The sequence below is a fragment of the Doryrhamphus excisus genome, linkage group LG10, assembly GCF_037039965.1.
Source record: "Doryrhamphus excisus strain RoL-2023G ecotype Guam linkage group LG10, RoL_Dexc_Guam_v1.1, whole genome shotgun sequence".
In the NCBI taxonomy this organism is placed as follows: Eukaryota; Metazoa; Chordata; class Actinopteri; order Syngnathiformes; family Syngnathidae; genus Doryrhamphus; species Doryrhamphus excisus.
In genome coordinates this window covers 17,563,004-17,588,275 of record NC_136366.1, presented here as the reverse complement: position 1 = coordinate 17,588,275, position 25,272 = coordinate 17,563,004, and the positions used below count along the sequence as shown (strand labels likewise).

Genomic DNA, 25,272 nt, shown 5'->3' with positions numbered 1-25,272 from the left:
GTCATGTAGTGTATGCCAAATGACAGCAGTTAGTGCCATCTAGTGGATAGAAAGAGGTATGTTAGTACCATCTATTGGGCACAAAAAAATCAATGTTTGCAATCGAAGATTAGCATGAAGGTGAAATGTTTAATTGGTGAAGATGTGTTTAAAAATGTTTGCACACAAAAGTGTCAACATGTCAGCAATATTATGTGTGTGTGTGTGTTTATAATCCACCTACCTGATAGCAGATGATCTCCAGAGCGCTGCTGCTCCAAGCACAGGTGACAAACTGGTGTCATTAGCTCGTACGGCTGCAAGAAGTGGCGTGAACTCAACAGGAAGTTGAAGATGTCTGACCTCTGATGATGTGAAGGACACAGAACAGGATGCTGAGGACAAGTGAGATTGCAAGTGCATAAAAAAAACAAAACAATGACTGCTTGGAACTCACATCAGGGAAGAAATCCAAGTGATGGATCATTTCCTCAAGGGATTTCTTCGTAACTGGAATGATCACCTGCAAAAAAACCCCCACAATAAACACACACGCTAATTCAACACATATGAAATCTCAGCTCATAATCAAGAAAATTACTACTAATAATAAGAATTTCAAAGTTTTAGGGGTTTTATTTCTTACAGTATACTAACGTTCCATTAGCCGTTACACAGCCGTTCGTTCGATGCACTTTCCACCTGAGCGACGTTAAGTACACTTAACGACAAATATGTAAAACTGTATCGGCAGTTAAAACTGGGACGTTATTTAACAGAACAATTTTTCAAATCACGCCGACCTTTCGAGTGATATAGCTGAATTAAGTTCGGTGAACCGTCAGAAATTAAAACGGTCTATTTTTTTTTACTTCTGTCACTCACGAGCCACACAAAAGTGATTTCAGCAGGTTATCCGTTGCTAGCAAGCAACCCGCCACTTGACTTCCAGAGGCCCTGTAAACCTGACCAATCATAGCGCAGAAGTGGGACCACGTTGTACCAAGCGGACCAATCGCAGCAGGGCAAGGGGATCAGGACAAGTAAATGTCTACATTGATCAAATATTAGCAATGACATTCATAGCATTGCATGACAACTGCTACATTTTGTTTTAACACTTCTTAAAACCACCTTCTTTTTTAGTTCTTCGTGATTTTAAATCAATTCATAATTTATCATTAAAATTGTGCCCCCTGTAGTTTTAATGAATTATTTAATGTAGAAATATTTGTAAAAGAAATTCCCATGAATATATGGGTTATTTCTCCTCTACAATGCTATTAGATAATGTTAAAGTTTAAACATGTACACAAACAACCATTTGATTGATAGATAACTAGATAATAATTCAAATAATTATAGTCATCATTTTTTTATTTTTTTATGTTTTTACAGGGTATAGAAATGGATGGATGGATGGATGGATGGATGGATGGATGGATGGATGGATGGATGGATGGATGGCAGCAACTGAACAGTTGACGTCCTCTGCTGCGATTGGTCCCCTTGATCCCACGTGAGACTTTTCACCTGGCCCTGATTGGTCAGGTTTATCGGGCCTCCAGAAATCAAGTTTACTGTGCTTGAAATATCAGGAGGGTAAACACCCAAGGGATCTGACAGCATCACGAACAACCTGCTTGAAGATTGATTTGTTTTGTCTGGATTTTCTGTGAAAAAATACATCGACAGGATACTTTCTAACGTCGTTGAACTGCATCATTGCGATGGTAAGTGCGATTTTCTAATTGTCTAATTGCATAAAGATCCAGTTGTAACACAGTTTTGTGTATTTATTGTGAAAAAATAAAGATAAAATAACGTCAATCGGATGAAAAGTACATCGAACGAACAATTAATAAATAATTTTCATCTAACGGCTAACGGAACGTTGAGCTGCATCATTGGACAGGTACGCTGGAAAAAATAAAACGCACGGCTTAAAAGAAATACATCGTAAAACAATTTGCTGATATTAGATGTTCTGCTTTGTTGGTTAGTTTTGTTAATTTTTACAGGCTGGTAACGTGTGATTTGTGTGTAGTAACGTGTTAATTATAATATGAAATATAACGACTAACTTGCACTTGTTTACTTACACGTTGACTTCGAGAATGAAAATAATATTTTGTTGTTTATTGTCTTGTTTGCAGGTGAACATGTTCAATTACAGGCAAATGGCAAACAATTTGGTTTCAGCATCTCTTGAGGCGCTGATCCAACACATGGATTACTACCCTGATGTGAGTTCCATCTTTCTGTCAATGCACTTGTCAGCCTCACTTGTCCTCACCATCCCCTTCTGTGTCCTTCACATCATTAGAAGCCGTACGCCTTCAACTTCCTGTTGACTTCACGTCTCTTCCTGCAGCCCTATGATCTAATGACACGAGTTTGCCACTTGTGTTTGGAGCAGGGCTCTGGAGATGACCTGCTAGATCAGGTCTGTAGATTACAACTGACAACAAGTTGTAATAACTGACAAGGTATTTATGCTTACATTTGATGTTTCTTCAGATACGTCTCTACGAAGAGGCGAAGAAGCTGGTGCAGCTGATGACTGAGTGGACTGAGGCCTTTCCACACGACTTCAGCGATGAGCGGATGATGCGTTCTCTCAGAGATATAACACATCATGTAGCTGGCGTGGACGAGGTTAGTGTCACATTTCCTCCGTACATCAAACACTAGATCAGTGTTTCTCCACCTTTCCTGAGCCACCTTTTTTTGGGGGGGGGGGAATCTTGCGGCACATCACTAACCGAAAATGTTACAAAATGTCGCCACGACCTCTCACGTGCATCACTAGTCTATTGTAGGAACGATGCAATCAGCTTCGTGTTCCCACACGGACGAATATTACATTGCTCAGGCAATCGTTACACCACGGACACTAGACAATTACATAATATTTGCAGAAAATTATTAATAAATGTTAATTAAAAAAAGTGATAATTCCTCACTAGTGCACCACGGCACAGTGGTTGAAAATTACCACACTAGATGACACTAACTATATTATATACTATATTATAGAGCTGTAAATCCCCATTCAATTCCATTGGACTGCACTGATGCTACTTTTTGTTCTGTCCACTAGAGGGCGCTAAATTCACTTTGTTCACTAGATGGTGCATATGCGTCTTTTGGTCAGCTAATGGCACTGACACACAGTTCACTCGTCATCACTTTCTATTCATATGATATATTTTTTCCCTTTCTTTTTGTCACTAGTACTCACTACGAGACATACAGCAGGCGACTGACCGTCTTCTGAAAAGCAAGTCAACACTCATCCAATATGAAGAGGAATTCGCTGTGCTAAACTCCATGCTAGCCGAGCATCCTGCCTCACCGGAACCGGAGGAAAGAAGCGGCATACTGAGCATGTGCGATGACCCCATCATCTTCGCCCAGCAGCTCACACACATTGAAATAGTAAGCACTTACTTGGGACTCCATAGTATGATATTGTACACTAACCACACCTTTAGTCATATAGTAAATATGTGGTTGTGGTGTACAAATACAACTTTGAAAGATTTTTCTTCATCACCATTTAACTTTCTTCTTTCTTCTTATTCTTTTTCTTCCAGGACAGGATGAGTTTGATCGGGCCGGAGGAGTTCACCCAATCATTTGCAGTGAAGAACCCTCAGGTAGATGTGCAGTGACAGTTATTATGTCTGTGTGTGTCTGGACTTAAAACATTACATGACCAATTTTCCCTACTTACTGACTTACAGGTGTTTGTGTGTTGGTCTTTTTTGTCTCTCATGTGCATGTTTTCAGTGTCAGGGCAGCAACCTTGAGGCTTATGTGAGGTGGTTCAACAGACTGAGCTCCCTTGTGGCTACTGAGATCTGTATGGTATGTTCACTGGTGTTTGCATTTAGTCAGCTTGTAAAGATTTCATGGCGCTCCATACGGGTTGTTTAGGAGTCTGTGACTTATTCGTGTTCTGGCATTGCAGCCGACCAAGAAGAAACACAGAGATGGAGTGGTCAAGTTCTTCATCGATGTGGCTCAGCAGTGTTTGGATATTGGAAACTTCAACTCCCTAATGGCCATCATTGGTGAGTATTTTTTTACCATGAACTCTGCTGCCTTTTGTTCCAGCTTTTGAGTTTTTCTTTTTTCTTTTTCTAGACCTGATAGTGAAGTATTGTTGTCTTACAAAAAAAGCACAGATGGACTCTTTTTGTGTGTGTCACTAAATCTGTGATTCTACCTTTCAGCGGGGATGAACATGAACTGTATTTCCAAGCTGAAAAAGACCTGGAATAAAGACAACACTCACAGGTTTAAAACCTTAGAGGTGAGAAAAATCACATGACTAAATACTAAATACCATCATGGAGGACACAGTACACTATCATTGCCTTATTCTTGGTTGTCTCAGAACCTGATGGACCCATCCTACAACTTCAAGAACTATCGCACTGCGCTCCATGACGCCACTGAGATGTCCAACACTGCTGACAGCACCCAGGAGAAGATTGTCATTCCTTTCTTCTGTCTTCTCATGAAGGACATCTTCTTCCTGGATGAAAGCTGTGCTAGCAGGCTTCCTAATGGACACATCAACCTTGAGGTTGGTACACAATTAAACACACACCTCAGTTTTCATCATTAATCTGTACTTTAACCAAATAAACCACACAAATGTAATAAATAAAATATGGATGAGTATAGTGTATGTAAGTGTAGGTAGCTATGATTAGATTTGACTCAAATGTGTTTTCTTTTTTTTCAGAAACTGGAGGATATTACAAAGCCGATCAGCCAGTTTCTGCTCTGGCGTCAGGCCATATGCCCATTCCACAGAGATGAGACAATCCTTCAGTTTCTCATCACCATGCCGATCATCACCGAAGACGGTAAATCAACCCGCTGTTATATCTTGTCTTGTTTTATACTTTATCATGTACATTATATGGATAAAAATGACTGCATGTGGATTAGGGATGAATGTATTATTTTTTTATGAGACAATTAGTTAAAGTTATGTGTGGTGTTTTGTTTCTGCAGCGCTCCATCTGATCTCTGAAGGCATCGTGAAGGACAGCCGTCCATCTTTTTGGGGGTTCCTCACACAAAAATTAAAGAAAAAGAAAAAACAATAAACCATTCAAAACCATTCTTATATTCCTTTCTTTCTCTGAAGATCCTCTGTCCCATCAGTCCAGCATCATTCACTTTTGTTCTGTTCAGCCATTGGGGCAGATCATTTAATTCATCTAAATGCTTTGGGGATGAGACTCTGAGGCCATGGTTTCAGTCCAAAAGGTCTTACTCAAACCAAAACGAATGCTAACCAAATAGATTTTTCTCATAAGAAATCATTCATTCATTCATTCATTTTCTACCGCTTATCCTCACCAGGGTGCTGGAGCCTATCCCAGCTGTCTTCGGGCGAGAGGCGGGGTACACCCTGGACTGGTCACCAACCAATCACAGGGCACATATAGACAAACAACCATTCACACTCACATTCATACCTATGGACAATTTGGAGTGGCCAATTAACCTAGCATGTTTTTGGAATGTGGGAGGAAACCGGAGTACCCGGAGAAAACCCACGCATGCACGGGGAGAACATGCAAACTCCACACAGAGATGGCCGAGGATGGCAGAGCGCAGCACACACACCGATTCCCGCACTTCCTGGTTCACAGGTCATGCTCAACCCGCCCCACATAGCTGGCCAAACACATGCCTGCAACAGAAGAACCAACTGCATTCGTGGTTTCTCTCGTGTGTATAGAATCTATACACACGAGAGAAACCACGAATGCCAGCATGTACATATGAAAAACAGTGATTATTGCAAGCGATAAAAAGATATCTGAATACAACACAATTAAATACATGTATTTGTACGCTTGTGTCTTCGTTGGAATAGGTGTGTATGCTATGTCAGTTGGTTCTTCTGTTGCAGGCATGTGTTTGGCCAGCTATGTGGGGCGGGTTGAGCATGACCTGTGAACCAGGAAGTGCGGGAATCGGTGTGTGTGCTGTGCTCTGGTGGTGGAAGTGTGAAAAATACAGTTGACTGGAAGCAGCCGTTCGCCGTGTTCTTTTTTGGTATTGAAATCCTTAAGCAAAGATTGATTTAAGCTGCTTTTGTATCGATATAAGCAGACCAAATTGGCTGGCGGGAGATGAAAAGGGCATCGTAGTAACCGGATTATCATAATAACCGGGTATCGTACTAACGGAACTAATTATATCATAAAAGACTAGAAATTTGCCGGGAAATGAAAATAGTATTGTAATAAGCAGTACTTCGATATAACCGATATCGATATAACGAGACTTTGCTGTACCACAAACCGGTTTTGATCTGTCACAGAAACATCTGACTGCAGATATCAGACACCACTAAGACACCCGGCAGAATTTCCAACAAAGTAAGTACATTTAATTCATATAATAGTGATACATACATATGGAGTTTATTATTCTTCCTACTATGGTAACCTTCCACAGCCCAAAACATGCATTTTAAGGAATGAATGTCAGTATGTGTGGTAGTTTTTTACTGTCGGACCACAGAGAACAAATACTTGCAAATAAGACTCAAGAACTCAAGATGTAGAGTCTTCATTACTTAAAAAAATTTAGATAAATTTAGAGTGATGCATGGTGTCTTCAAAAAAATAAATTACTAAAAACGAGTACAACCATGAATGGTAAAAATACAACAACAAAAAGCTTTGCAGAGGGCCATGGAAAGAACTGGATAAATCACTAACGGTGATGCAAGGAGTTTGAAGGCAACAAACAAAACAAGGCAGGAGTGGCATGAGGACAAAATAATGATAGTGGAACCTCAGTTAACATTCCCCCCGGTTAATACATTTGAACAACAATAAAAAAACATGTTTTTATAGTTTTGCAATTATAGTTTTATATGAGGGCTGCACGGCGCAGGAGTGGTTAGCGCACAGACCTTGCAGCTAGGAAACCTGAGTTTGATATCACCCTGGGCATCTGTATGTGGAGTTTGCATGTTCTCCCCGTGCATGCGTGGGTTTTCTCCGGGTACTCCGGTTTCCTCCCACATTCCAAAAACATGCTAGGTTAACTGGCGACTCCAAATTGTCCATAGGTATGAATGTGAGTGTGAATGGTTGTTTGACTATATGTGCCCTGTGATTGGCTGGCGACCAGTCAAATTAAATCAAATCAAATCAACTTTATTTGTATAGCACTTTTCCTGCAAGGAGATGCAACACAAAGTTCTTTCCAGAATTAAAACAATTTCCACAATTAAAAAGGAAAACAATGAAGCAAAAAGAAAGCCCCTCCTTCCCACCCTCCATACTAGACCCACACACGCACACACACACGCAAGCACACAATCACACAGAGTAGGGAGACATGGCATGGCACTGAGGAACAAGGAAACGCCACCTTTGGGGCCGTCCATACTGGGAGGGGCTGCAGGCCGTGCCATCGGAGGACCAGCACCCGGGCCCCCCGACTCCGATAGACGGGCTGACCCCCACATTAAAGGGAGGAAACCCCAGCCGGCCGTGTCGAAGGGACCCAAGGATGGCACCCACTCAGCATACCCGAACAGCCCCCAGTGTGGAGGACCCCCCTGAGGAAACACTGGAGTTAGAAGCTAAAGACTAAGAGCATAAAATAGGACTAACAAGATAAAAACAAAACACTGGAGTTAAAAGCTGAAGAATAAGAACATAAAATCGGACTAAAAGGATGAAAACATAAGAAAAGCTTAACAATATTAGTTAAAAGCCTGATTAAAAAGGTGCGTCTTTAATCTTCTTTTAAAAATATCAACAGTCTCCGCAGTCCTGAGGCTCTCCAGCAGGCTGTTCCACAGGTGGGGGCCATAGTGGCTAAATGCTGCCTCACCGTGGGTTTTTGTTCTGGGTTTTGGTTTCGCTAAAAGGCCAGTGCCGGAGGACCGCGGGGTCCGCGGGGGTTGATATGGTAAAAGCAGATCAGATAAATAAGAAGGGGCAAAGCCGTTAAGACATTTAAAAACCAGTAAGAGAATCTTAAAATCGATCCTGAAGCGGACGGGGAGCCAATGCAGCGACTTTAAAACCGGTGTAATGTGCTCCCGCCCTCTGGTCCTCGTCAGCACACGTGCGGCTGAGTTCTGTAATAATTGGAGATTTAAAATACTTTTTTTGGGAAGACCAGAGAGCAGGGCATTACAGTAATCTAAACGACAGGATATAAAAGCATGCATTAGCACCTCCGTACTGGCCTGAGAGAGAAACGGGCGGACTCTGGCTATGTTCTTAAGGTGATAAAAACCTATTTTTGTTATATTTTTGATATGTGGGATAAAATTTAGCTCAGAGTCAAAAATCACGCCCAGGTTTTTAACAGAGTCGGCTGGTTTAATATCCTGTAATTTTGGTAAAGGTTTCTCTCTCTGGCCTTCAGGACCTATAACTAAAACCTCAGTTTTGTCCTGGTTGAGCTGCAGGAAATTCTCTGCCATCCATGACTTGATGTCTACAATGCAGTTAAAAAGGGCATCAAGTGGCCCTGAGTCATCAGGAGACACGGCGATGTATAGCTGCGTATCATCAGCATAACTATGGAAGGTGATGCCGTGCTTCCTGATGACGTCCCCAAGGGGAAGCATGTACGGATTAAAAAGGAGTGGACCTAAGATTGAGCCTTGAGGAACCCCACATTCAATTTCATGGGTTCCTGAGGAACATGCATCCATACTTACATAAAAACATCGGCCTGTGAGATAAGAACAGAACCAGTTAAGAACAGTACCAGAGAGGCCGACCAGGTATCTAAGTCTATTTAATAAAATGTGATGGTCCACTGTATAAAAAGCAGAGCTTAGATCCAGTAGAACCAAGACTGTAAGCTTTTTGTTATCTAAATTCCACCTGATGTCGTTTAAAATCTTTAAAAGTGCTGTCTCGGTACTGTGGTTCCTCCTAAAGCCAGACTGATGTTTCTCTAAAATGCTATTTCTGTTTAAAAAGTCATTAAGTTGGTAAAAAAAACAGTTTTTCTAAAATTTTACTTAAAAACGGCAAGTTGGATACGGGTCGGTAATTATTAAGATTGTTGGGGTCTAAGTTGCTCTTCTTCAGAAGGGGCTTCACCACCACCATTTTAAAGGCGGTGGGGAAGACACCCGTCTGAAGAGAGCAATTCAAGATGTTTAAAAACTGCTCCTCAAAGAATCCATAAAGTGATTTTAAGAGTGATGTGGGAATTGGATCTAAAAGGCAGGTTGTTGGGCTGACTTGGGAGAAAACTCGACCAAGTGTCCTTGCATCAACCAGGGCAAAACTCTCCAGTCTCTCCTCAGGCAAGGACAACAGTCCAGGTGTGTTAACAGGCAAAACTTTCTGGGGTAACAGGCAGGATCTGATGTCCTTGATTTTAGTTCTGAAGTGGTCTGCAAAGTTTTCACAAAGATCGTCTGTTGGTGTCTTAAAAACTTTATTAAAATTAGTGCCTGTTAAAATATTAAAGGTGGAGAAGAGGAACCGGGGATTGTTTTTATGGTTGGAAATGAGTTGTGAGAAATGGGAAATTTGTGCCTTTTTTACTGTATTATTGTAGGTTTTGAGTTGTTGACATAAAATCTCGTAATGAACTGTCAATTTAGTTTTTCTCCATCTTCTCTCAGCACTCCTGCATTTTCTTTTCAGTTTATTGATTTCATCGTTATTTCTCCACGGGGGTGTAGGTTTCCTTTTTATTGTTTTTGTTACAGGTGGAGCTACTGAGTCCAGAGTTGACTTCAGTTTACTGTTAAAATTATCAACGATAAAATCACAAGGTGCAGGTAAAATTTCAGCAGGAGTGCTCTGTAAAATCTCAATAAAATTTGCAGCCACTTCAGAAGTTAGATAGCGTCTCCTCACTGTTCTCACCGGGGCCTCCTCCTGGTTAAAACTGGTGATGCTAAAAAATACACAGTAGTGGTCGGACATAGCCAGGTCAACAACAGAGGACACACCGATGGACAGGCCATGGGTTATGACCAGGTCCAGGGTGTGTCCTCTGTTGTGAGTTGGCTGTGTGACGTGCTGCTTAAAATCAAGACAATTTAAAAGGTTTAAAAACTCTCTGTATATTGGATCCGAGGTATCATCAACATGTAGATTAAAATCACCAGATAATAAAATCCTGTTATAAGAAGTGTGAATGATTGATAAAAGTTCCGAGAATTCACTAATAAAAGAACTAGAGTGATGGGGTGGTCTGTATACAGTGATACAAAGAATCGGAGGGCTGCTAAAAGTAAAGGCATGGTGCTCAAATGACTTGTAACTGTTGAAAGACACTCCATTTGAGGTCAGCGAGTCATTTGTGATGGATGCCGTCCCACCTCCTCTTTTACCCTCTCTAGTAGAATATAAAAAGTTAAAATTTGGTGGGCAGGCCTCAGTGAGAACAACGGATGCGTCAGTACCAAGCCATGTCTCAGTTAAAAGAAGACAGTCTAACTTATTATCTAAAATCACATCATTCATTAAAAAGGTTCTATTTAAAAGAGAGCGAACATTAAAAAGTGCTACATTGATGGTGACAGGTGGCTTGTTGATCATGGAGGTGGGGTATGGGTGTCTATTGAGTGGTCGGAGGTTATGAGGGTTCACAGAGTGAGTATGGCGGTGTCTGATGTGTCGATGTAGTGTAATGATTACCGGAATGGAAGTAGTGTTGATGTACGTTTGAGGTCCAAGTCCAGTATTGTGTGTATGGTGGTCAGAGGTGGAACTGAGTGGATAGGAGCATGGACCTGGGGGACATCAATCAGAGTGGGACAGAGCAACAGGTGTGGGTTTGGGGATGATACCATGCTGAAGGCCATAAGCCAGGTTGGCTGAGAGCATGCGGGCACCTCCCCTGTTAAGATGAAGCCCGTCAGGCCCAAAGAGGTGTCGTCTCTCCCAGAAAACATCAAAGTTGTTGATGAAGCCGACGTGGTGGGAGTTGCAGGCAGAGGAGAGCCAGGTGTTGAGACTCAGCAGACGGCTGAATCTGCCGATCCCTCTGCCGCAGGTGGGGGTGGGGCCAGAGATAAAAACAGTCACTTTGGACTGTGAAATGGAATTAAAAAGGTGTCTAAAGTCCTGTTTTAAAAGTTCGGACTGTTGCCTGGCGATGTCGTTCGTACCTGCGTGGATAATAATCCTTTTCGCCTGCGGATGAGAGTTCAGGATGTCTGGTATTTTCCCGGTTACGTCGGAAACGGTGGCTCCGGGGAACGACAAAGTTAACGCCTCCCTTATACGGACATGCCTCACAATGGAGTCCCCGATGACCAGGGTTGTGGGAGCGGCCGCTCGGTCTTCAGGGGAACAAGCCAGCTCAGCCATCCCACCACCCAAAGCAGGGCCCCGTGTGTGATTCCTCGCCAGGTGGGAAGAGCGGGACGAGTGGTGGCGCACCGCATCCGTCACGAGCTGCTTACGCCGAGTTGAGGAGTGGGTCGGCTCCTGTGCTGGCAGACGGCTCCCTGTTGGACACCCACCGACCGGAGGGCGGCTGGCAGTGAGTGGAGGGAAGGTTGTGGTGCCCGTCAGCGGGGGCATGGTGCCTGTGGCCACAGCAACAGATGTTGACTCTTGGTGTGGGTCCCGGGTTGCCGACTTCTCGCTCACGGACAGAGCCGCGTATTTGTTGGAGAGCAGTAACGGAGGAGAAGCAGCCCCGCCGTGAGTCCCGCTCGGAGCCCTCTTCCGCCCGCGGACAACCACTTCGGTCCAGGGGGTCCCCTTGTTTGGAGTGGAGCAGGCGGGCCGCTGACAGGGGGAAGACGGGTCCCAAAGAACAGTTTGCCCGAGCACGGAGGTGGTGTTCGGCGGAGCGAACTCACCGAATCGAGAGGTCTCCAGCCAGTTGGTCAGCGTCGGGAAACAGGTCTTGAGGGAGATCAGCACTGAATCCTTCCTCTGGAGTTCATTCGACATCCACTCGATGTCCTCGAGAAGGTGAGCGATCTTTTCGTATGCTTTGTTCAGCATTTGTTCCAACTTTCCCGGTGAGTCAGCAGCGTCCAATGTTGGCATAATGAGGTACAAGCGTCACAGCTAAAAAGTTAGCTAGCTACGTTAGCTTCCACGGCTAACGACTGGGGCCAACACCGAGCCACCTCTGTCTCGCTGCCGCCTGTCTCGCGCTGAGCGTCAGCAAAGGTGGAGATGTGATTCAAAAAGATTTAAAAAGATTTAAAAAGATTTAAAAGCCAAGGATAAGCGGTAAAAAGCGTTAATACTGCACTTGAACACAGCGACTACAACGGAGCAACAGTTGCTAACGACAATCACATGACCCGGAATCACCAATTTATATATCCTTGACATGAGCAACATGAACAATAATCTAGCAAGTATGACACCCAATATCTCAACTACTGTAACGGGTTATGTCACTTTGTTAAATACATACTCACGGACGAGGACAAATCGACATGTGAACAGTTGAATTCGCCGCTCGAAAAGAGTCCGGGTCTCTCTGTATGCAGCAGCGGACTGAGCTGGGTGAAAGCAGACCCGCTGCCTCGGCAGCTCGTGGGGCCAAAATAAAAAGCAAAAAAGTATCGCAACGCATCCTAGCTGCATGCTGTGGGGTCGGCTGTGTTAGCTAGAGCACCCCATAAACTTATTTCATCGCAATGGTCCAAATTTGCAACAGGATGTCGCCATGGTTGTATGGTTTAATGGTAATGGTTTCATTCCTATCCTTAAATGTGGCGTTCTGTTGCTTTTTTTCTTGACAGATTTCAATAGTTATGCATTCTAAGATATTGTCAATAGCAAGTGACATATTCTTTACCGCTTTGTAATGTAGTTGTTTGTCCACATACAACTCCTCCTCCCCTCGTGTTGTTGTATGGCTCAGTTAAGCTAACATTAGCCCGAATTAAAAACTCAATGAACTGCGCACTTATTAATAAAAAGACAATCGTTAATTTGTGAAAGAGTGACATATTTACTTACCAAAGCGTTCGAAGCACAGGAATCAACGCAATCCCGACAAAAGTGACCACTTCAGTAGCATGGACATCCGCTCGCTGGACTTGTCCGGACACGGAAGTTAATTAAGCGCCAAATAGATGAGGGCTCCTTTGCGCATGTGTGAATTGATTAACTAAACACATCTCACTAATAACTTATTTTTTCTACATTAATACAACTGAGACATACTGAGTTCTTCAACTTTTTCATCTTCTAATTACATGGTACTTGCTTAAATTGAGTGTTCGTAACAGATTGACGAAAAGTTAGTTAGGTTCACTTGGTATTTTTTATTAAGCTCCATGTTATGTTTTACAGTGTGTGAATGGTTGTTTGTCTATATGTGCCCTGTGATTGGCTGGAAACCAGTCCAGGGTGTACCCTGCCTCTCGCCCAAAGACAGCTGGGATAGGCTCCAGCACCCCCACGACCCTTGTGAGGATAAGCGGTAGAAAATGAATGAATGAATGAAAATGTGGGCTGCACAGCGCAGGAGTGGTGAGCGCACTGGCCTTGCAGCTAGGAGACCCAAGTTCGATATCACCCTCAGGCATCTGTATGTGGAGTTTGCATGCATGTTCTCCCCGTGCATGCGTGGGTTTTCTCCGGGTACTCCGGTTTCCTCCCACATTCCAAAAACATGCTAGGTTAATTGGCGACTCCAAATTGTCCATAGGTATGAATGTGAGTGTGAATGGTTGTTTGTCTATATGTGCCCTGTGATTGGCTGGCGACCAGTCCAGGGTGTACAGCTGGGATAGGCTCCAGCACCCCCGCGACCCTGGTGAGGATAAGCGGTAGAAAATGAATGAATGAATGAATGATTTGTTATGAGAAAAATCTATTTGGTTAGCATTTGTTTTGGTTAGAGTAAGACCTTCTGGAACAAATTAATGATGCTAACCAAGGTTCCACTGTAATTTTAATAGGAATAATAATAATAAGGCGGCAAGGCAAAACACGATGTTTTAAGTATAAATAATCTATCGTTCATTGCCGCTACTTGGTTCCTGTGCCAACTGGGATCAATGAATATCTGCAAAGTAGATATCTTTATTCATAAAGTGAATATTTTCATAGGGAAAAAACAGTTAAATAACATTTACCATCATTAGAGAACCTTACAAATGAAATACACTAGGAAAGTAGAGTAAAGTACAGTAGAAAATTTAGAGTTATTCGTCCGTTTAAGTACATAGTAGTCATGCTCATGTGTGGTACTATAAACGTCTTCCTGACGGGGCCTCATCGAGAAACAGACAGGAAGTGACTCAGAGTTGAGTTGAGTGGGCAAAGTTATTTTTCTTATTATTTATTAGGGATTATTGTGCCTGTTGTGAGATCATTCAAACCTGCAATAAGAGCCTGTTGTAATGGTAATGGTAATGACAATGGTAATGGTAATGATTTTATTTCATTTGAACATGCATCAGTCTTAGAAGGGAAGCCCAGACTTCCCGGTCCCCGGCCACCTCCTCCAGCTCCACCGGGAGGCGTTCCCAGGCCAGCTGTGAGACATAATCCCTCCAACGTGTCCTAGGTCTGCCCCGGGGCCTTTTCCCGGCTGGGCATGCCCGGAACACCTCACCAGGGAGGCGTCCGGGAGGCATCCGGACTAGATGCCCGAGCCACCTCAACTGACTCCTCTCGATGTGAAGGAGAAGAGGCTCTACTCTGAGCCCCTCCCGGATGGCTGAGCTCCTCACCCTATCTCTTAGGGTGAGTCCAGCTACCCTACGGAGGAAACTCATTTCAGCCGTCTGTACCCGCAATCTCATTCTTTCGGTCTTGACCCAAAGCTCATGACCATAGGTGAGGGTGGGAACATAGATCGACCGGTAAATTGAGAGCTTTGCCTTCCGGCTCAGCTCTCTTTTCACCATGACGATCCGGTACAGCGACCGCATTACTGCCGAGGCTGCACCGATCCGTCTGTTGACCTCACGCTCCCACTTTCCCTCACTCGTGAACAAGACCCCGAGATACTTTTTTTTTTGTGTGTCCCGTCCAGCCATTGGGGCAGATAGTATTGTTGATCTAAATGCCCTTACATGCTAGACAGATTTGCTCTGTGTCAGGAAAGGTGTTGGCTACAACTTCCCTGTACCATGAAATTTTATTTGCCGTTATTTGATGTTTTTGTTATGCCATTTGGAGCGACTGGACCGGAGCAAGAAGAAGAACAGAAAAGAAGAAGAGAAAGGTGGGGTGGGGGGGGGGGGGGGGGCAGTAGAGGGAGAGACAAAAACAGCAGCAACAAGAATTCCCATAACAACAACAGTGACAAACAGAACAGTTAAATGTCAATGATGGCTAAGGGTCACAATGGAGATGACATCAGTGAAATGAAACAGTCCAACTTACCAGTAGCAATAGTAACAATGAAGACATGACCCATGATAGTAAACACAATTACAACCATTATTACTGTAGTAATAGCATACCAATAGCATATAAACATCAGGGATAAGATGGTAGATTGTATAGAGAAGCACCCATGTGCTGTGAGTGTCCATATGGAGGTGTGTTGTGTATGTGAATGCGAGTGTGTGAATGTGTAATTGTCACTGAGAATGACAAAAGGAGAGAGACTGCCTTCTACCACCCAGCAAACCCCGCCCCGCGCAGCCAGGTCAAGCCCCCACCGCCAGAGAACCTCCGGCCCCGTGGGTGTGGGCAAAGCCAGGGCCGACTCCCCAAGACCCGCCCCCGAAGCAACTCCCCGAAGAGACCAGCAAGAGGCCATGGAGGAGCAATCCCAACCGGCAACAGGGCGCCAGCAGGCCGGAGGAGAGCCGCACCACCGAGACCAGCGGGAGACCATACCCCACTAGGGCAGAAGGGCATCGAAGGCCACACACCCGTGGGCACAGGGGCGCCCCTGCCAGCCGGAAGGGAGCCCGTCCACGGCCGGAGGCGCCGCCCCCCGCCCCCCACACACCCCCAGGAAGCAGAACCCGGCCCGCCCCAGGTAACCCGAGGCCTGACCACTGACATAGGACCGCCCCGGCCAGGACAGAAGAGGCCCGGGCACACTGCCCCATGGAGGACCGGGCGGTAGAGATGGAACGCCCTGCACCAGACCCCCGCAGAGCCCCCCCTCCCGTATATCTATATGGCCATATACACACACACACACCCACATACATATATATATATATATAATTATAATAAAACTAATCATTATTTATCTCAGTATTTAAAACAATAAATACATAAAATAATCTCAGACACACGCGCACACCCCATCCACTCAATACACACACACGCAAGCACACACTGTGGACGTCCCCGGGTGGGGCGTCCGGGGCATCACAGGGCGGGGGACCCAGGGGTCCCAGACCCACAACCAGGCCCCGAGCCCAGGGAGGTATGGACCGCCAAGGCATAGCACCTCCAGACTCCCCTCGACCACGGCATCAGGGCTACGGCAGTGTGGCAGACAAAGGAGCGGGTGAGGGGAGGAGGCCCGCACATGAGCAAGCGGAGGGGGCGAGCAGGCGAGTGGTGAGGCGCTCCACCGCGCCAGCCGACACCCGCCGGGTAGCTCACCCCCGTGAGGGAGAGCCATAGCTCCAAGTCATGGGGAGGGCAAGCACCAGAGCGGAGGAGTAAAGACCAGCACAAGGCCACCAACGGACCCCACCATCCACCGGGAGGGCCAACCCCCCCTCCGCCCCCAGAACCAGCAGCGCTCTACCCACGTACCGGAGAACCATCCCCGACGAGCCATAAGGCAAGACTGGGGATGGGCAAAGACAGGGACAGCGATGCAGCAGAGCATAGGACCAGTGGCAGCAGACACCCAAACGCCCGGAAGAGCACCGCCCCCCCAGCAGGCCCCACTCCGAGGAGCATGCTCCCCATCCTCACACGCCACCCAGACCCCGAGATACTTAAACTCCTCCACCTGGGGCAGGACCTCATTCCCAACCCTAAGGGAGCACTCCACCCTTTTCCGACTGAGAACCATGGCCTCTGATTTGGAGGTACTGAGTCTCATCCCAGAAGCTTCACACTCAGATGCAAACCGTCCCAGTAAACGCTGAAGGTCGCAGCCCGAAGAAGCCATAAGAACCACATCATCTGCAAATAGCAGAGATGAGATTCTAAGGCCCCCGAACTGGACTCCCTCAACACCTTGGCTGCGCCTAGAAATTCTGTCCATGAAAATTGTGAACAGAATCGGTGACAAAGGGCAGCCTTGGCGAAAGTCCATACTACTTATATTTATATATAAATACATAGAGAACTTCTTAGCATATCATCATATTGATTGGGTTGATCCAATTTTGATTAAATGTACAGACAACTGATTCATACAAATGTTCATACCTTAAATATTAACTATAATAAATGTTTACATGGTTCACCCAAATACAAGACAATGGACAGCTTAAATGAAGTTTTCAATATGTTATAATAATTTTTCATCACTCTATACAATACAAAGGGCCAAGCATAATAGGTCCCCTTTAACACTGCATGAAGTTAAGTTAAGAACAAATAAATTCAAGGCTAAGTGGTAAGGTGACTATTGAGGTGTTATTTCATGTCAACAGGTCTCCAATGATGTTTAAATAACATATTTAGAAAGTCATAAACATGTTTTTCTATGGTCTATCCATTTATTAACATTATCATAGAAATTAATTTATTGTTGGTCTGGAACCAATTCTACGTTATAAATGAGGGACAACTGTACACAAGCAATTGTGTGCTATACACATCCACAAGGTGGCATTGTTACATCATAGCATTGTGATTACTCATTTATTTCTTAATGTGTCACTAAGTCAATGTGTGTGTGTGTTTAATTGTGGACCAACCTCAAGGTTAATGTGTCCATTTGGAAGCCTGCTAGCACAGCTTTCATCCAGGAAGAAGATGTCTTTCATGGGAAGACAGAAGAAAGGAATGACAATCTTCTCCTGTCTTTATATTCCAGGACTTTTTCAGCGTAGAAAATCCAGTGAATTCCTTTTCATATTGGATGAGTGTTGACTGGCGTTTCATAAAACGGTGGGGCATCTCCTGTATGTCTCGCAATGAGTACTAGTGACAAAAAGGAAGGGAAGAAATATATCATATGAATAGAAAGTGACTTTTTCAGTGCCATTAGCTGACCAAAAGAAGCATCTGCACCATGTAGTGGACCAAATGAGACGTGTTAGTGCCATCTAGTGGACAGAAATTGTGTGATAATGACTTTGCCAACAGTGGAGAGGCATGTCAGTACCTTCTCAAAATAAAAAGTATCAGTGCAGTCTAATGGGCCGAACAGAGATAAATGTGCCATCGAGTGGATTGAATCCAGCATGGCAGCTGTCATGTAGTGTATGCCAAATGACAGCAGTTAGTGCCATCTAGTGGATAGAAAGAGGTATGTTAGTACCATCTATTGGGCACAAAAAAATCAATGTTTGCAATCGAAGATTAGCATGAAGGTGAAATGTTTAATTGGTGAAGATGTGTTTAAAATGTTTGCACACAAAAGTGTCAACATGTCAGCAATATTATGCGTGTGTGTGTGTTTATAATCCACCTACCTGATAGCAGATGATCTCCAGAGCGCTGCTGCTCCAAGCACAGGTGACAAACTGGTGTCATTAGCTCGTACGGCTGCAAGAAGTGGCGTGAACTCAACAGGAAGTTGAAGATGTCTGACCTCTGATGATGTGAAGGACACAGAACAGGATGCTGAAGACAAGTGAGATTGCAAGTGCATAAAAAAAACAAAACAATGACTGCTTGGAACTCACATCAGGGAAGAAATCCAAGTGATGGATCATTTCCTCAAGGGATTTCTTCGTAACTGGAATGATCACCTGCAAAAAAAAAACACAATAAACACACACGCTAATTCAACACATATGAAATCTCAGCTCATAATCAAGAAAATTACTACTAATAATAAGAATTTCAAAGTTTTAGGGGTTTTATTTCTTACAGTACACTAACGTTCCATTAGCCGTTACACAGCCGTTCGTTCGATGCACTTTCCACCTGAGCGACGTTAAGTACACTTAACGACAAATATGTAAAACTGTATCGGAAGTTAAAACTGGGACGTTATTTAACAGAACAATTTTTCAAATCACACCGACCTTTCGAGTGATATAGCTGAATTAAGTTCGGTGAACCGTCAGAAATTAAAACGGTCTATTTTTTTTTACTTCTGTCACTCACGAGCCACACAAAAGTGATTTCAGCAGGTTATCCGTTGCTAGCAAGCAACCCGCCACTTGACTTCCAGAGGCCCTGTAAACCTGACCAATCATAGCGCAGAAGTGGGACCACGTTGTACCAAGCGGACCAATCGCAGCAGGGCAAGGGGATCAGGACAAGTAAATGTCTACATTGATCAAATATTAGCAATGACATTCATAGCATTGCATGACAACTGCTACATTTTGTTTTAACGCTTCTTAAAACCACCTTCTTTTTTAGTTCTTCGTGATTTTAAATCAATTCATAATTTATCATTAAAATTGTGCCGCCTGTAGTTTTAATGAATTATTTAAGGTAGAAATATTTGTAAAAGAAATTCCCATGAATATATGGGTTATTTCTCCTCTATAATGCTATTAGATAATGTTAACGTTTAAACATGTACACAAACAACCATTCGATTGATAGATAACTAGATAATAATTCAAATAATTATAGTCAACATTTTTTATTTTTTATTTTTTTTACGGGGTATAGAAATGGATGGATGGATGGATGGATGGATGGATGGATGGATGGATGGCAGCAACTGAACAGTTGACATACTCTGCTGCGATTGGTCCCCTTGATCCCACGTGAGACTTTTCACCTGGCCCTGATTGGTCAGGTTTATCGGGCCTCCAGAAATCAAGTTTACTGTGCTTGAAATATCAGGAGGGTAAACACCCAAGGGATCTGACAGCATCACGAACAACCTGCTTGAAGATTGATTTGTTTTGTCTGGATTTTTTGTGAAAAAATACATCGACAGGATACTTTCTAACGTCGTTGAACTGCATCATTGCGATGGTGAGTGCGATTTTCTAATTGTCTAATTGCATAAAGTTCCAGTTGTAACACAGTTTTGTGTATTTATTGTAAAAAAATAAAGATAAAATAACGTCAATCGGGTGGAAAGTACATCGAACGAACAATTAATAAATAATTTTCATCTAACGGCTAACGGAACGTTGAGCTGCATCATTGGACAGGTACGCTGGAAAAAATAAAACGCACGGCTTAAAAGAAATACATCGTAAAACAATTTGCTGATATTAGATGTTCTGCTTTGTTGGTTAGTTTTGTTAATTTTTACAGGCTGGTAACGTGTGATTTGTGTGTAGTAACGTGTTAATTATAATATGAAATATAACGACTAACTTGCACTTGTTTACTTACACGTTGACTTCGAGAATGAAAATAATATTTTGTTGTTTATTGTCTTGTTTGCAGGTGAACATGTTCAATTACAGGCAAATGGCAAACAATTTGGTTTCAGCATCTCTTGAGGCGCTGATCCAACACATGGATTACTACCCTGATGTGAGTTCCATCTTTCTGTCAATGCACTTGTCAGCCTCACTTGTCCTCACCATCCCCTTCTGTGTCCTTCACATCATTAGAAGCCGTACGCCTTCAACTTCCTGTTGACTTCACGTCTCTTCCTGCAGCCCTATGATCTAATGACACGAGTTTGCCACTTGTGTTTGGAGCAGGGCTCTGGAGATGACCTGCTAGATCAGGTCTGTAGATTACAACTGACAACAAGTTGTAATAACTGACAAGGTATTTATGCTTACATTTGATGTTTCTTCAGATACGTCTCTACGAAGAGGCGAAGAAGCTGGTGCAGCTGATGACTGAGTGGACTGAGGCCTTTCCACACGACTTCAGCGATGAGCGGATGATGCGTTCTCTCAGAGATATAACACATCATGTAGCTGGCGTGGACGAGGTTAGTGTCACATTTCCTCCGTACATCAAACACTAGATCAGTGTTTCTCCACCTTTCCTGAGACACCTTTTTTTTTGGGGGGGGGGGGGGGGATCTTGCGGCACATCACTAACCCAAAATGTTACAAAATGTCGCCACGACCTCTCACGTGCATCACTAGTCTATTGTAGGAACGATGCAATCAGCTTCGTGTTCCCACACGGACGAATATTACATTGCTCGGGCAGTCGTTACACCACGGACACTAGACAATTACATAATATTTGCAGAAAATTGTTAATAAATGTTAATTAAAAAAAGTGATAATTCCTCACTAGTGCACCACGGCACAGTGGTTGAAAATTACCACACTAGATGACACTAACTATATTATATACTATATTATAGAGCTGTAAATCCCCATTCAATTCCATTGGACTGCACTGATGCTACTTTTTGTTCTGTCCACTAGAGGGCGCTAAACTCATTTTGTTCACTAGATGGTGCATATGCGTCTTTTGGTCAGCTAATGGCACTGACACACAGTTCACTCGTCATCACTTTCTATTCATATGATTTATTTTTTCCCTTTCTTTTTGTCACTAGTACTCATTACGAGACATACAGCAGGCGACTGACCGTCTTCTGAAAAGCAAGTCAACACTCATCCAATATGAAGAGGAATTCGCTGTGCTAAACTCCATGCTAGCCGAGCATCCTGCCTCACCGGAACCGGAGGAAAGAAGCGGCATACTGAGCATGTGCGATGACCCCATCATCTTCGCCCAGCAGCTCACACACATTGAAATAGTAAGCACTTACTTGGGACTCCATAGTATGATATTGTACACTAACCACACCTTTAGTCATATAGTAAATATGTGGTTGTGGTGTACAAATACAACTTTTGAAGATTTTCCTTCATCACCATTTAACTTTTATTGCTGATTCTTTTTCTTCCAGGACAGGATGAGTTTGATCGGGCCGGAGGAGTTCACCCAATCATTTGCAGTGAAGAACCCTCAGGTAGATGTGCAGTGACAGTTATTATGTCTGTGTGTGTCTGGACTTAAAACATTACATGCCCAATTTTCCCTACTTACTGACTTACAGGTGTTTGTGTGTTGGTCTTTTTTGTCTCTCATGTGCATGTTTTCAGTGTCAGGGCAGCAACCTTGAGGCTTATGTGAGGTGGTTCAACAGACTGAGCTCCCTTGTGGCTACTGAGATCTGTATGGTATGTTCACTGGTGTTTGCATTTAGTCAGCTTGTAAAGATTTCATGGCGCTCCATACGGGTTGTTTAGGAGTCTGTGACTTATTCGTGTTCTGGCATTGCAGCCGACCAAGAAGAAACACAGAGATGGAGTGGTCAAGTTCTTCATCGATGTGGCTCAGCAGTGTTTGGATATTGGAAACTTCAACTCCCTAATGGCCATCATTGGTGAGTATTTTTTTACCATGAACTCTGCTGCCTTTTGTTCCAGCTTTTGAGTTTTTCTTTTTTCTTTTTCTAGACCTGATAGTGAAGTATTGTTGTCTTACAAAAAAGCACAGATGGACTCTTTTTGTGTGTGTCACTAAATCTGTGATTCTACCTTTCAGCGGGGATGAACATGAACTGTATTTCCAAGCTGAAAAAGACCTGGAATAAAGACAACACTCACAGGTTTAAAACCTTAGTGGTGAGAAAAATCACATGACCAAATACTAAATACCATCATGGAGGACACAGTACACTATCATTGCCTTATTCTTGGTTGTCTCAGAACCTGATGGACCCATCCTATAACTTCAAGAACTATCGCACTGCGCTCCATGACGCCACTGAGATGTCCAACACTGCTGACAGCACCCAGGAGAAGATTGTCATTCCTTTCTTCTGTCTTCTCATGAAGGACATCTTCTTCCTGGATGAAAGCTGTGCTAGCAGGCTTCCTAATGGACACATCAACCTTGAGGTTGGTACACAATTAAACACACACCTCGGTTTTCATCATTAATCTGTACTTTAACCAAATAAACCACACAAATGTAATAAATAAAATATGGATGAGTATAGTGTATGTAAGTGTAGGTAGCTATGATTAGATTTGACTCAAATGTGTTTTCTTTTTTTTCAGAAACTGGAGGATATTACAAAGCCGATCAGCCAGTTTCTGCTCTGGCGTCAGGCCATATGCCCATTCCACAGAGATGAGACAATCCTTCAGTTTCTCATCACCATGCCGATCATCACCGAAGACGGTAAATCAACCCGCTGTTATATCTTGTCTTGTTTTATACTTTATCATGTACATTATATGGATAAAAATGACTGCATGTGGATTAGGGATGAATGTATTATTTTTTCATGAGACAATTAGTTAAAGTTATGTGTGGTGTTTTGTTTCTGCAGAGTTCCATCTGATCTCTGAAGGCATCGTGAAGGACAGCCGTCCATCTTTTTGGGGGTTCCTTACACAAAAATTAAAAAAAAAGAAAAAACAATAAACCATTCAAAACCATTCTTATATTCCTTTCTTTCTCTGAAGATCCTCTGTCCCATCAGTCCAGCATCATTCAGGATGCTCACTCACTTTTGTTCTGCTCAGCCATTGGGGCAGATAATTTTATTCATCTAAATGCTTTGGGGATGAGACTCTGAGGCCATGGTTTCAGTCCAAAAGGTCTTACTCAAACCAAAACGGATGCTAACCAAATAGATTTTTCTCATAAGAAATCATTCATTCATTTTCTACCGCTTATCCTCACCAGGGTGCTGGAGCCTATCCCAACTGTCTTCGGGCGAGAGGCGGGGTACACCCTGGACTGGTCACCAACCAATCACAGGGCACATATAGACAAACAACCATTCACACTCACATTCATACCTATGGACAATTTGGAGTGGCCAATTAACCTAGCATGTTTTTGGAATGTGGGAGGAAACCGGAGTACCCGGAGAAAACCCACGCATGCACGGGGAGAACATGCAAACTCCACACAGAGATGGCCGAGGGTGGAGTTGAACTCGGGTCTCCTAGCTGTGAGGTGCTAACCATTTGTCCGCCGTGCAACATTATTAGAACCCTCTAAATATTAAATAACACCCATATAATCACCTTTACATTTGTATTATCCAATATAGTAGCCATATAAACATGATAAACATGTTAGCAGTTCCTCATTAATTTTTTTATTTATTTATCGTACTCAACATGAAGTTCCTCTCCGTGAATCACCACCTTATCGTGGTGGAGGGGTTTGAGTGCCCGAGTGATCCGAGGAGCTATGTTGTCTGGGGCTATATGCCCCTGGTAGGGTCTCCCAAGGCAAACAGGTCCGAGGTGACGGGACAGACCAAGAGTGATTCAGAAGACCCATATGAGCAAGAACGAGAGGAGACAACGTACCTCGCCCGGATGTGGGATACCGGGGCCTCACCCTGGAGCCAGGCCCGGGGGAGGGGCTCGCAGGCGAGCGCCTGGTGGTCGGGCCTTCACCCGTGGAGCCCGGCCGGGCCCAGACCGAAGAAGCCACACGGGATCTCCCCCTCGTAGACCCACCACCTACGGGGGCAAGCATAAGGGTCCGGTGCAATGTGTGTTGGGTGGCGGTCAAGGGCGGGTGCGTAGGCGACCTGGTCTTCGGCGGCCAAATCTGGTTCTTGGGACATGGAATGTCACTTCACTGGTGGGGAAGGAACCTGAACTTGTGCGAGAGGTTGAGACATTCCGACTAGACATAGTCGGACTCACCTCGACCCACAGTTTGGGTTCCGGAACCAAACTCCTCGAGAGGGGCTGGACCTTGTTCTACTCTGGAGTTGCTGCAGGGGAGAGGCGGCGAGCTAGTGTGGGCTTATTAATAGCCCCCCGGCTTGGTGCCTCTGTGTTGGAGTCAGCCCCGGTGAACGAGAGGGTCATTTCCCTTCGCCTTCGGGCTGGGGAAAGGGTCCTGACTGTCATTTGTGCGTACGCACCAAATGGCAGTTCGGAGTACCCGGCCTTCTTGGAGTCCATCAGAGGGGTGGTGACTCCGTCGTTCTACTGGGAGACTTCAACGCCCATGTGGGCAATGACAGTGTGACCTGGAGGGGCGTGATTGGGAGGAACGGCCTCCCTGATCTGAACCCGTGCGGTGTGATGTTATTGGACTTCTGTGCGAACCACAGTTTGTCCATAACTAACACCATGTTCGAACATAGGGATGTCCATAAGTGCACTTGGCACCAGGACACCCTAGGCCGCAGGTCTATGATCGACTTTGTAGTCGTATCATCAGACCTGCGTCCGCATGTTCTGGACACACGGGTGAAGAGAGGAGCTGAGCTGTCAACTGATCACCACCTGGTGATGAGTTGGATTAGATGGCGGGGGAGGATGCTGGACAG

The 25,272-nt window shown here is 44.2% G+C and overlaps 3 protein-coding genes across 3 annotated transcripts; 2 read left to right on the top strand and 1 right to left on the bottom strand.

Moving 5' to 3' along the window:
• Nucleotides 1-2,159: 2,159 nt before the first annotated feature.
• On the top strand, nucleotides 2,160-5,217 carry LOC144901167 (ras-GEF domain-containing family member 1B-B-like). Its single transcript, XM_078794351.1, has 11 exons — nucleotides 2,160-2,225; nucleotides 2,306-2,425; nucleotides 2,500-2,637; nucleotides 3,217-3,420; nucleotides 3,579-3,641; nucleotides 3,775-3,852; nucleotides 3,956-4,058; nucleotides 4,221-4,300; nucleotides 4,385-4,576; nucleotides 4,739-4,862; nucleotides 5,150-5,217. The coding sequence occupies exons 1-11, from the start codon at nucleotides 2,160-2,162 to the stop codon at nucleotides 5,215-5,217; spliced, it is 1,236 nt and encodes a 411-aa protein (XP_078650477.1).
• A 2,384-nt stretch (nucleotides 5,218-7,601) lies between these two features.
• On the bottom strand, nucleotides 7,602-12,114 carry LOC131127868 (uncharacterized). The gene is made up of 2 exons (XM_058070163.2): nucleotides 11,132-12,114; nucleotides 7,602-11,054 (listed from the first exon to the last, which is right to left on the bottom strand). Exons 1-2 carry the CDS (start codon nucleotides 12,024-12,026, stop codon nucleotides 10,915-10,917), a joined length of 1,035 nt encoding a protein of 344 aa, XP_057926146.2. The 5' UTR covers nucleotides 12,027-12,114; the 3' UTR covers nucleotides 7,602-10,914.
• Nucleotides 12,115-20,441: 8,327 nt separating this feature from the next.
• Nucleotides 20,442-23,544, top strand: LOC144901166 (ras-GEF domain-containing family member 1B-B-like). The gene is made up of 12 exons (XM_078794350.1): nucleotides 20,442-20,507; nucleotides 20,588-20,707; nucleotides 20,782-20,919; nucleotides 21,505-21,708; nucleotides 21,862-21,924; nucleotides 22,058-22,135; nucleotides 22,239-22,341; nucleotides 22,503-22,582; nucleotides 22,667-22,858; nucleotides 23,021-23,144; nucleotides 23,296-23,334; nucleotides 23,432-23,544. Exons 1-12 carry the CDS (start codon nucleotides 20,442-20,444, stop codon nucleotides 23,542-23,544), a joined length of 1,320 nt encoding a protein of 439 aa, XP_078650476.1.
• Nucleotides 23,545-25,272: the final 1,728 nt, after the last annotated feature.